The 12,737-nt window shown below is 39.3% G+C and overlaps 1 protein-coding gene across 5 annotated transcripts in view; it reads left to right on the top strand.

Annotated features, from left to right (window-relative positions):
* DYNC1LI2 (dynein cytoplasmic 1 light intermediate chain 2) overlaps positions 1 to 12,737 on the top strand; it is a 204,972-nt gene that overhangs the window by 24,229 nt on the left and 168,006 nt on the right. For 4 of the 5 annotated variants that reach the window (XM_075714906.1, XM_075714903.1, XM_075714905.1 and 1 more), the window contains one exon: positions 139 to 1,486. In XM_075714906.1, the coding sequence (XP_075571021.1) occupies positions 139 to 245 (107 nt within the window). In that variant the 3' untranslated portion in view covers positions 246 to 1,486. Of the gene's footprint in view, positions 1 to 138; positions 1,487 to 12,737 lie in introns of those variants that run through there. The other variant, XR_012831245.1, reaches the window with a different exon arrangement.

Here is a 12,737-nt window from a genome sequence, read left to right on the forward strand (position 1 = left end):
TTCTTGGGTAGGTGGTGAAATAATGAGAAATTAAGTAATATATTGTCATATAAAAGTGATTTTATGAATACTTGTACTCATCAGTTAAAACATTTCACTGAAATTAGATTGCTTTAACCTTCTTCTTTTTCTTTTTAGGACAAAAAAATGTTTTGACAAATGTTCAAGAGGAATTGGATAGGATGACTCGCAAGCCAGACTCTATGGTAACAACAAACTCTCCTCCAACAGAGAATGAAGCTTGATAGCGCATAAAAATGCATATGTAAATGACCAAATAACTATGTATATTGATCTGATAAGACCAGGAATTTTCTGCTGTGGCAGATGCTATCAGTTTTCTTGGGGCAGGGGAAATGAGCTTACTACATCATTGCCTTGTCCCAGTAAAAAGTGCACATTCAGGAAGTTTGCATATAAAATCCCTCTGTATAAGATAACCATTTAGAGTTTATATAGGGCAATTCTTTTGGTTTTGGAGGTAAGCAGGTGCAGCTGCATTTCCTGTTGTGAAGAACACAGAGAAGCAAAACGGAGAATTCTTATTAAAATACTACTGACTGCACGCAAGGCAAGAAAGAGAAATGAAATCCTCTTTCAGAGTTACTGGAATTGGCTACTTGTATGTTTGCAAATGCATTATATTCTTGGAAAGGTGGTGGTGGTGGTGGGGTAACAGAGCATTAATTAGGTGAAAAAAGCCTAGGTGGGGAATGGAGCCCTAAAAGGGGAAACAGATTTGGGACAGTAAGAAACTAGAATGTTGGATTGACTGGGGAGGAGCAATGTTGCTAAACCCTGTGTTTCACATAGGGTAAATAATCACTGTTTTAAAAAGACTACATTGGAGAATTCCAGGCCAAACACTAAGCATCATGGGAATTTATTCTTGTTATAAATCTTGTTTTAGTTCTTGAAGTCTAAGAGTGTGGATGCCCTTTCTGGTGTAGCTGACAAAGGGAGAAACTATAACTTGTTTAGATCCAAGTGCCTGGCACAGTGTGTGATGTGTCTTTAGAAGGTGCTTGAACTTATTGTGCACTGTAGTACAAACAGTCACTGTTTGGTTTTATTTTAAAATCAGTAGTTCGGCGATTTGTATTTAATTTTAAATCCTGTTTTCTGATAGCTTCTGCCTTTTTTTATGCCAAGAGGCTTGACTGAAGAATGATGGGTGACGTATCATTTTCCCATAATGAAATGTGCTACAGAACAGTATTTTTCTTTTCCTTACTTTTTGTAACTAAATACTAGCTACCAAGCTAAAATTGATTCCTGCCTTATACCTATGGAGGTTTTTTAAAAAAAAAAAAACCTTTGAAGGCCCTAGTTCCAACCACATCTGCTGCAGGTGCAGCCAAATCCAATTCTGAAGGTAACCTAAAAAGTATGAATGTGTACACGATGAACATACCCAATAGCTTGTTTTGTATTTTCTTTGATGTAGCATTTCATTTGGAAAGATGGGTTGTGGTTGTCCCTGTTGCTCTAACGGAGCTCTGTCCATGGTCACATAAAACCATCATTCTGTAAAAACAAACAAATGGTTTGTTTTTGTTTGCTACGGTTACTGAAATGGCACTTTGATTTTTATATATGATATGCTTGTTTTACATGTACACACTACCATAAATTAAAAATACCAAGCATATTCTGTGCTCTTAACGCTGAAGGGAAAAACCACAATTTGAATTATGCAGAGTTTACTTTTTATTGATATGAACTTGTTGTACTAAATCTGATGTCTGGATATAACTTCCCTAATATATATTGTTACTTAAATATACAGAATTAGATTGACCACTAACACAGTACTGGATGTTAACTTCAAATCCTATGTTGCATCAAGAGGCTGTTCTTGTAAGTCTGTCTAAACATTATCTAGAAAGCTAAGAGTATTTACTTGCCTCTTTGACAAACATTAACATGAGTATGTTATTTGTGCCAGTTTTTTTTTTGTTGAAAATACTGTTTTTTACTTTTTTTTTAATAAACGGTATGACCTGAAGTTACACAGTTGTCTAGATAACAGACTAAGACTGTGGATGGCTGATGGGTAATGTGGATGTACTTCCTGGTGTAATGGGTGCCAGTTGCAAGTTACCACACCAGGAGAAGTAATTACACACTGTCCTCCTGACACTGAGAATTGACATTGGAGATCAAAACATCAAAAACTCAACAGGAAAATCGAAAAAGTGTGTGATTGTAATGGGATATAGTTTGAAAACCTCAGTCTGAAACTGCGTATTTTTTTTTTTTGTCATCTAACCTGATAAGCACTTTCTTTAGCAATGTGGCTAAAACTTAAAATTGAAGTACTTTCTGGTTCTATAAAAATGTTAAATATACCAAAATTGATCAAAACTGATAATGTATGATAACTTACCGGCTTTGTAGAAAGATGCTTCTGACAAAACAGAAACAGATTTCCAGTTTCTAACTGCAAGTGAATGCTCCTAGTTTATTGAAAGAAATTTGTAAGTAATGTAGCATCCTGTGGTTGCCAAAGTCTGTCAACTTTGGTGAGCTGCACAGTTGTTATTCTGGTGTCTTCAAGCATTGGAACCAAAGGCCAAATTGCAAACAGCCTTTACATTTTCAAGTGAAACTTCATTTTCTTTGCAGATACACTTGTATGGTAGACTGTTTATTATATGACTATATTTATATGCATTATAGTGACTGCAGCTACTGTTCATGTTTAAACTAAGAAAACAAAAAGTGAAAGCATTCAACTTGAAGCAAATAGAAAAGTTTAAAGATTGGCCCTCCATAAAAATGCTGTGGTTATGCTGCTTGATTTTAAGTTTGCACTTTTTTTATTGGCATTTAAAAGAACTGTTTAAACTGAACAGAATTTCGTATTTTATTTAATTTAACTATGTTGAAAGTGACTGCTCTGTACATCATGAACTTAACAATATACATGCTGTAAATGAAAGTTCACTGTCCTGTATACTAAGTTTATTGGGCTTTTTTCCAACTTACAATTAGGACTGCAAACATGTATGAAACAAACCTTAGTCCAGTTGTATGGCTTTAACCAGGTGCAGTATGCAGTCATGTGGAATCTTGCTTTCTAGTGCTGGCAAAATGAGGACGTCTTTAATTACTGGCTTCAATAAACACGAATCCAGACTGCTTTATGCTGTGCTGCTTTGTTGTTTTTAAGATCCCCCTTCTAGAGCTGTTTCTGTGGGAGCAGAATATTAGTGAGTTCTGTGAACAGGACGAGTAAGTTGGCTGGTACAGTTGTGTACCTTACTGACAGCTTCCTTCTTGGGAGTTCCTGTACCAGCCTTTGCTAATGCAGCTCCTCTCTGGAGTTTAGAGCATGCACCTTGTACAAGTAAAGCGAAGTTGCTGTAGCTGTGTTTGCAGAGTGATGTGCTCATGATAGCTTACACGTAAGCAGTTATGTCAGCAGAACTGGTTTCAATGTAAACTAATATATTTCATGAGAATGGGGAAACAGTTGCGTATTTTCCCAGGTTAAGATGTATACCTTCTAATATATTTTGTGGAATACTTTGTCCAAGCAGAACACTAGTCCTAAATTTGCAGGATTAAAATCCAGGTTATGAGAAGTTTAAGGAGCAAATTGCTTGAGTGGTGCAAATGCCTTTTCTCTGCCAATAGCAAAGCTAAGTTTTCTCCCTTCGGTGGGTGTAACAAGTTCTTCCTAGTAAGCATACAAAGAGTAGACTGATTTAATTAGGATTCTACTTGTTTACTTCATTGTTATTTTAACTGGATGCCTATATATTCCCCTGCATAGATTGAAGTTCTAGTTTCAATTTTTCTTCAGTCACCCTGCCTCTGAAATAGAAATCAACTAAGTTTTTGGTTTCTAAAATACATGGTTTCTCTAGAAGTGAATCCTTATGAGGCCATGAAACAATTATCATTTTAGAATTGCCATAATGCTTTATGTTTTAATGAGGTCATTAATGTAAAGAGTTAATTTTAATCCTTTAGGATGGGATTTAGAATATATTTTTGAGTATATGAAGATAATTCTGTTATGTTAATTTGGGAGGAAACTAAATGAAGACTTCATCTTCAGACATGCTGAAGTTGAAAGTGACTTTCTTCAGAAAGACCGTAACAGTGGGTTGAAATGGAAGGACACCCTTGTAGCTCTTCTGTTTACTTTGCTGTTGTTAACTGTAATTTTTTTTTTAAAAGCAAAATGTCTCCAAATTAAAAAAAAAGAAAAAAAATCAGCATAATAAGGTTTTGGTGTGGAAAACATCTTGCTGGAGGCTCTAAGGTACTTTTACAAGATGAATCTTTCACTGCCTGTACTGTTCCAGATGGTGGTGGTAACCCCTCTGGCTTTTCAGCCATGGCAGGATTTTGTTAGGGAATGAACTTCTGAGATAAGAATCTTTTGCTTGAATAAAATCATCAGTTTCTGAGTCTTCGTAGCTCAAATACATACAAGGGAAAGGCTATAGATTATTAGGTTGTTATTGATGACCTAAACTAGACTCTGGTTTTCTGGGTCTGTATGTAGAGTTGCATGGAATATCTAAATTTAATATTTGGTACCAAAAGTGGAATTTGTCTGTTATTTGGTCTTTTTAATTAAAAAATAATTAATACAGGGTAGAGGCAGTTTAATTCCAAAAGCATACTTTTGCTGGAATTCAGTTTCCCTTTCAAGGAAGTATTGACATAAAACTTCTAGCCTGTTCTACTGTGGCCTGCATAGTAAGTAATTACTTCTTCTCTGATCCACTCAGATTGTGTGGAGAAGATAATGTAAGCACAAATCTTTAAGAAAGCTAACTGTCTGAACTAATGCTTTGGGACACTACATGGCTCTGGTTTCACAAACATTTGAGATTTCTGCAGTCAGATGTAACTGTAGTTTATAAACAGCTGTTACATGTAATGGGAGTTGCAGAAGCGCATGCTGGTGAGGGCAGAATCTGATCTAGCATGCTTGCTTTTCTCTGGAAAAGTGAAATGGAGTAAGCTCTGACTTGCACATGTACATCACTGCCTCTTGAAATTCAAATGCTTAAAGCTTAAGGAAGTTATTTTCTCAAATGAAGTGCTTTACAAGTGGTATAAATGTGGTGTTACAATGCTTCAAAATCATGCATGTCTCCATAAATCTTAAGTATAGGGCGCCTAATTCTGCTTTAAGCTGGCTTAAAAAAAAAGATCAGTAGTCTTAGCACCTTAGACATTTTGTTTGCCAAACGCACCTAAGAGCATGGTGCTGACATTGTTTAGAAATGACTGATGCAAAAGATTTGACTTGTCAGTGTAAGTTGATACGTAGCACTGTTGCCCTCTGAAACAGCTATGTCATTGCTTTGGTTTGTGTGTCACAGACTTTGAGTTACTTGGAGGGGTTATACTGAAACCACGCTAATAGTTACATGCAAGAGGTCTGTAAGGTAATGCCGTAAACAAGGGAAGCAGTTAATTTTTTCTGTTGCCTTTGCAGACTTTCTATGTGGCAGAATCAACGTTGCTAGTTGTAACTTTTTATCTGAAGAAAAAGATCCTTGACTCCCCCCTCCCTGACAGTTAATTGTAATTATGTTTTGCTGAAGGTTTCTGGAGATGAAATGTTCCAAGCCCAGAAGGTGGCAGACTTGGGATCAGTGCCTGTGGGTAATGCTGCTTAATATGCCATTGCAAGATGCTGTGTGCATCGCTTGTGATGTTCCCTTAATAATTCTTGCTTGGAAGATTTTTTTTTTTTTTTTTTTCTTTGGCTAAGTATCTTCCAAAGAGTGACTTGCTGAATTTTTCCCAAACAAAAGCAATTTCAGTTCTAAAAATTTTGTTAATATGGGTTAAGCTTTTTTTTCTGAGTTGTCTTAATTAAGACACTCAAAGTGTGACAACCACACAAGTGGTTCCTTTCTTTCAGAACAAGAGCTGTGTCCAGCACTAAAAGAAAACAGTTGTATCTGTGCACAAGAAAGCTGAATTAGGTTGCACAAGCTGCCTTTGAAAAGTGTTGATTTTTCAGTTTGAATATTCACTAATGAAACTGTTGGTATTTGTTTGTATGTAACACTCAGTGTAGCTTTGACGTACGTAAAAATGTCATCCTTGTCTCAGACTTGCCAAATGCCTAAAACCAAAAATATCCCTCAAAATATGCCGGAAAGGTGCTAAAAGGTGCTAGGAATAGTCTTGCACGAATATTCGCAAGAATATGCAGTAAAATACTGACGTTCTTGAGAAAAAGAAACATGCGTTTGTAAATCTCTGGTGCTCAGTTTACCAGATTGATGGCATTCCAGAAAACAGGGACTTTCCTTTTAGAGAGGGAGTGAAACGACAGCATTAGAATTGAGGTAGTTGACAGAACAGAGGGAGTAAGACCACTGAAAAGATAACGGATGGAGATGGCTACTGAGGCCTGGTCCCGATCAACTCTACGTATTGTTCACTGGACTTAGAGCCTGAGGGACTAGAGGACAGAGTACGACTCGCATGCATTGGCCCAAGTGACCAGCTACAATTTTTGTCTCACCCTGTGTGGCCCATTTCCCTCTGTGGAAGAGCCCAGCCGTTTTTGGTCTGACCCCAGCCTTTTGCCTGTCCTGCAAGGCAGCCTGGGATGGGCAGTACAATCCTGAGCCAGATACAGCGAATTCACAGCATGGTCGCGGTGCAGGTGGGAACGGTGGGCACGTGTTGTGGGAGGGTAGCAGAGGCGCAGTAATGGAAGTCTGTATCTGAACACAGACGTAACACACATCAGTTGCAGAGCAAACTTGGATGTTGCACCCGAGTTTAAATGACCGTATCGATCGTGTATGTCTTAAATGGTAGGATAAAGGTGGAGATAAAGGTTACTTGCTGTGGTTGGTTAATAAAAGCTGTTTTACATTGATAATAAATCAGTAAGTACTATCAAATTAAAACCTCTCCTCTCCAGAGGAATCAAATGATTATCCATGAAGAACTTGGTATACTGACTATGCTTTGGAGTTTATTAGAAAGTGAAGATGTTCAAAATTTTCAGATGGTCTGAAAGACTTATGTTACTGCGCCCGTAGGCAGAGAGGGAGAAGTAGGAAAAAATTCCATTTTATTAAAGATCAGTCACTGGCCGCACAGAAAATCTCTTAAATCCAAAACAAAGACAAAAGGCTAGGGGGAGAGCTCTCGGTACTTCCAGCCAAACCCAGAACTGGATTTCTCTAGCTTAGGTGTGGAGGTCAGTAAGGAGAGCCATAGAGACTTTTGTTATCTGTGCTGTAATCTCACTGTGACTCCACTCACAGCTGTCAGCTGACAATGTCCTCTAGTAACGGTTAGTTCCTGTTGCAATGGGCTGGTTTTGAAACAAGCAAGTGGTAGATTAGCCTTTGATATAAGTAAGAGCTTGGGGTTACTGAATTAATACTGAAATTTGTGTCTGTTACAAACCTGAATTGTTACGCACAGGTTTCTCTTCCTGGGAAAAGCACACATGCCCCAGAAAAATACTGGATGGTCAGTAGGCAGCTATGATTAGCAGCTGTTTAACTAGCTGTACGAAGATGTTTTGACCAATACCTTGCAATGCTGTTGTGCTGGGCTGAGAAATTGCCAGTGAAATTGGCAGGATCTGAAATATTTTAAATTTAGCAAAAGCCTGTCAAAATCTCTCCAAGTCACCTTTTAGCTGAACAGAAGTATAACACAACTATTAAGAGAATGCTGTCATATTTAAAACATTTTTTAGCACGGTTTCCTCTGCTTTTGCATTTGTGCTCTGTCCTATTCTACCCCCTCCTCAAAAAACTTAAATCTTTTGGCCAACTTCAGTGACAAGAAAGATCTCGCAGATAGCTGACTTAATACCAGATGCATGAAAATTAGTGGCTTGGTGGAGATGATAAATCCAAATATTTCCTCTGCTTTAGGTAAGGATTGCCAAGTAAGTTTGGCTAGTTCATAGACGAGACAGGCCAAACAAAAATCTGTCAGTCTGCACACATGGAACCTGGCACAGCACTTGCTTCCTTTTGCTCAAGCAGTAGTTCGAGGACATAAATAGGAGCTAAGCCTGCTGTGTGTGAAAAGGGACCCTCGGGAGGGTGCTGGGTCATTGGGCTCAGTGGGAGGGGTGAGGTGGGGAAGGTAGGAAGAGAAGACATAAGTCTGCAAGGAATCAGGATTTATTAGTTCCGCTGTGGATGGCTTTGTAGAGTAGGGGCCATGTGCCTGCCTTGAGTTTATAGCCAGTGATGGAAGACTTGAAATTATTTTTCCCGTTTAAAAAAAGAAAGAAATTAAAGAAAAAAAGCCAAAACTTTCCCTTGCATGTAGAAGACCCATGTAACTAAAGAAATACTCTGCAAGGCAGTGAGCCAAATTAGCTGAATGTAAAGTTCTGTCGTATGGAGGAGCTAAGTGCTGTTGAAAAAAAGGAGTGTTCTTTGAACCGTTGTCATGTTACCGATGTTAGCAATAAACTTAGTTTAGCTGTAAGTAAAACAAATACAGAAGAATAATTAAAAAATGAACTTTTTTAACATTTGCAGTTCCCCCCCCAGAAGTGCAGGGGACTGATTGGTTTGGTTACGTAACAACACACACACTATTAAAACAGTTGAGGTCAGTTGTTTTCGCTGGCCCATTTCGTCCATGGAAAGAAAGAATGTAGTGAGTGTACTTCATCCTTTTTTTTTTTTTTTTTTTTAAGCCTGCTAAGGGACCTTTAAAACTTTGCTTATAAAACATGGTTTATACTTTTTTTTTTTTCCCCTTCATCCTCCCCTTCAGCTTCCCAGCTCAAAAACCAAAAATGGGCTCTTTCCCTCCGAAGGCCTGCTGTACTCTACACGCTCCATCTCTTGCCATAAAAATACTGGGTATCACAGGGGCAGCATGTCCATGCCCACGCAGTCCGAGGGAACTGGGTTTTTTTGACCTTCTGTTCTAGGCCTGGGTGTTTTTATGATTTTATTGGAAGGCTACCTTTTTTCTCGGTTCGGGGCTTTTTTTTTTTTCCCCTCTGTTCCCTGAATAAATGTAGTGCCATGAATAAAACAAACACTGCTGTCAGTCTCTTCATATTTTTCAGTGTGCTTTATTATACAGGATTCTTTCAAAAGAAATATAACCCACAGTCTTGGCTGGTTCCCAGCACCATTAAAGGTCTACTGGCACTTTTCTTAAGAATATGAGGTTTTGCTTCTATTTTTTTATAGAAATTAATTTCACCTCCCTGCTATGTAGAATGTCTGCTGCCCTTCAGCCCAGCTGTGGCTGCAAGGTAACCCCTCTCTAGCACTTGCAGATTGCAGATGTCCTTAAAAGCTTTTGGAGGTGAAAGGAGTCAGTGACTACTTCATCGGTGATGAAGGCAGGAAAAAAAAACCAAACAAACCAGACCAGTAGACAATACTGAAGGAGATGTCAATCTAATCCTGGAGTAAAAAAAAAAAAAGCAGAGCTGCTCTGTGCATGGCTCACTGTTAATAGCATATGAAGTCATGTTCATAAGGCTGTGAAGTAAGGGTCTAACTAATTTTCTTGGTAGTGTTGCTTTTCTTGGTTTTGTTTTCTGGGGGATTTTTTGGTTGGTTGGTTTTTGAAGAGGAAATACTGTTTCCTGATAGTGATGGTGAAATTCCAGGAGTGACACTTTTACCTGTCCCCTTAAGAGATGAAGCCAACCCCATACAGCTCCCTGGGAGATGTCCTGTGGTGACTTCAGTCACCGCCGCCTTCTGGTCCCAGCTGTGAGACCCCATGGCTGCCCCACGGTGCTCATAGAATATTGGAGGAATCTGTCACACAAGCAGACGAGGCCTGTGGGGCCTTCCAGGGCTGCTGTTTGTTTTCCAAAGCATAAGGGCTGCAATAGAGGTGGAGGTGTTGAAAGTATGCATGGGCCAATGTTACAACTGCAGGATAGGAAGAGGAGTCACTAACACTTTCTGTTGCTAGAGCTGCGCTTCTTTAAGCAGACAAAAAGCTGAGAGTCACTCGCTGTGCTGTGTCAGTATGTGCCTGAAGTACCCTGACCAAACCGTCAGATTTGAGAAGCGGGCACTATGCTGTCAGCCTGTGAAACTTCTCTGGATGTTCAGTGGAAGAAGCTTTTATAGGTTGCCCTTCAAATTAGTTTCTTTCTGTCCTCCCCTCTGCTTCTCTTGGTACTTTCCTCAGCTGATACGATTGTGCTTTGACTCCTAGCTGAGGAATTCAGTTCTCATTATCGTTCCTGAGGTGCCTTTATGCTGAGCAGTCTCACACGCGGCGGAGCACAGTGCTGCTTCAGCTGTGGTTGGACGTGGTGAAGTAGGAATTGTTGTACCGTCAGCAGCAGTCATCCTCTACCAGTTAGAGATAACTGACCGTACAACTCCCCACTGATCCATCCAATTTTCCTTCTGCTGAAAGTCTGCGTCAGAACTTAGAGCTTATTCCTGTTGTATATTGTATTAATTCCTAACTCTGACTCAGCAAAATTATTTGCCTGCTTCCCATGCCGCTCATGGCTACAAAGCAAAGCGTGCATGCCACGCTCCCACACTCTGAAAATGGACAATTTACTGGACTGAGGCACTTAAAACTACCAGATGTTTTCCTAAAGCAAGTTCTTTATTAGCTTTTTAGGGTGGGGTGTTTGGGATTTTTTTTCACCCATCTGAAAAGTTCAGAAAAAGCTTCAGCATTTTTTACATTGAGAAATTCAAAGGGAAGAAAAACCTCCTCACTGATGCCAGAGTTAAACTCTAATCACAGCTCAGCTCTCTTGGAATTTGGCAGCATACCAGTGCTCCTTCCCTTTGGGTAGGTCATGTGGAAATACCGGAGCATTTTCTTAAAGAACCTCTCAACTCTTTTCAGGTACTTGCACAGATGTAACTTTCCTGTTACGATTCTGATTCCTTTTGCGCTCTTAACTACATTTAAGCACCATTTGTAATAAGCACCATTCAGATCTACAAAATTTTATGTATAAACATTAAAATACTTTTAAGTGTGTTAAAACTTTACACTGCAGCTTTAAAAATGTGGTTTTAAGTTGACATTCATGTTCAGTTGCAAGAGAATTACACACTTGAATCTTGAAAATAAAACTTCAATGTGCTTAATGAAGTGAACCCACAAGAGGTTCACAAGCTTATTAAAGGCTGTATGAATAGCTGAGATGAAAGTTGAGAGATGAGGGTTGGTTTGTTCAGTTTGATCAGTGAGAATATTTAAGATTCTCTTTCCATTGCTTTTTATGCCTAAATCACCAGTTGGATTTAATTTATCACCACTGTCCTGGAGAGTCTTTCTGATGGGGAATTTTTAATTCTGACAAAGCTGGCTTAACTGTTCTGTAAAAATACAGATCTTTGATCATTTAATCATAGTGTCTCTGAATAGCATACTTGGATTTCCTCCCCTCTGTGCTGTTTCTTCCTTGTTTTCTCTCTTCAGATGTATTTTAGCTGGATGTGAAATCCTCTCTGATGAATTCTCTGATCCTATTAACTTGATACTATGGTGGTGTCTTGAGTGCTGATCATTGACCTGGTTCCCCATTTTCCAAGTCTTGGTATGCAGCCACACAATGAAATGGCAGGCTGTGCTTGAAAAGCTCATGAACTTGTAAAAACAAAATTATCTGAAAGCAATGTGATCTGCCTTGGATGAATGCAATGACCTTTTTACTGGATCAATACTTTTATTTACATATTAAATGTAGACATTTTTTTCCTTCAAGTGCTACAGAGCATGCTGAAAAGGTGCCGTATCAGGCAAGAATGTGTGTAAAGGATTCCTTTGTTAAATGTTGGCAGCAACCTCCCAAGCCCTTGCCAAGTCTGTCCAGCCCACCCACCCATCCAGGAGGACGCCAGAAAATCCCCCAGTATGGCTTGGTATTGGCTCTGTGCCATTTATAGCAAGGGGGACGCTGGCTGTACAGACCGTGGTGCCGAAAGGGGCACCGTGGCTACGGACGGCGATGCCGATATCCCACTGCCCTAGGAGCTGCCTGGAATGTCTGTGAAACCGCGGTCAGTGACACTGTCAACACGCTCGCTGAAAACATGCCTCACAATTGTTCAAACACCACTTTGGATAGAGCAGAGAGAACACTTACTGTGCTTTCACTACCTAGGCAATTAGGTCACTAAAGAACAGAGGGTTTTCGGTGTGTCTACACTTCGCGGCATTCTTGAAATGCTCTAATTATTTTAAATACATTTAAACTTTGCGTCCTCCACTTCATAGGAAAAACTAAGCTATTAAGTTTGCTGAAGGCTGCGCAGGAGGCAGTGGCTATGCCAAAAAACAGAATCAAGATCTCTTATCGCCTAGCCTTTTTCTTAAACCACTCAACCATCTCTCCCTTTGTCCTTCATTAGCCTTCTGCAATAGCACCTTTTGATTCTTCTTCAACATACTGCTCTGTTTTGGTTAGAACTGCAAAAGATTCATCCAAACAACATTCACTGGATGTTTCAAAAATGTTTTCATTATTTTGCTCAGGATAGTTTTCTAGAACCACCACAGCAGTCCCTCAAAACAAATGTTAAATGTTAAAGTAAATGTGTGGCGTGGTTTAGCCCCAGCCAGCAACTAAGCACCACGCAGCCGCTTGCTCACTCCCCCTGCCCCGATGGGATGGGGGAGAGAATCGGAGGAGTAAGAGTGAGAAACGCTCCTGGGTTGAGATAAGAACGGTTTAATCATTGAAATAAAGTAAAATAGTAATGATAATAATAACAATATAATAATGATAATAATAATAATATACA

The sequence above is a fragment of the Pelecanus crispus genome, chromosome 8 (genome assembly GCF_030463565.1).
Source record: "Pelecanus crispus isolate bPelCri1 chromosome 8, bPelCri1.pri, whole genome shotgun sequence".
Lineage (NCBI taxonomy): Eukaryota > Metazoa > Chordata > Aves > Pelecaniformes > Pelecanidae > Pelecanus > Pelecanus crispus.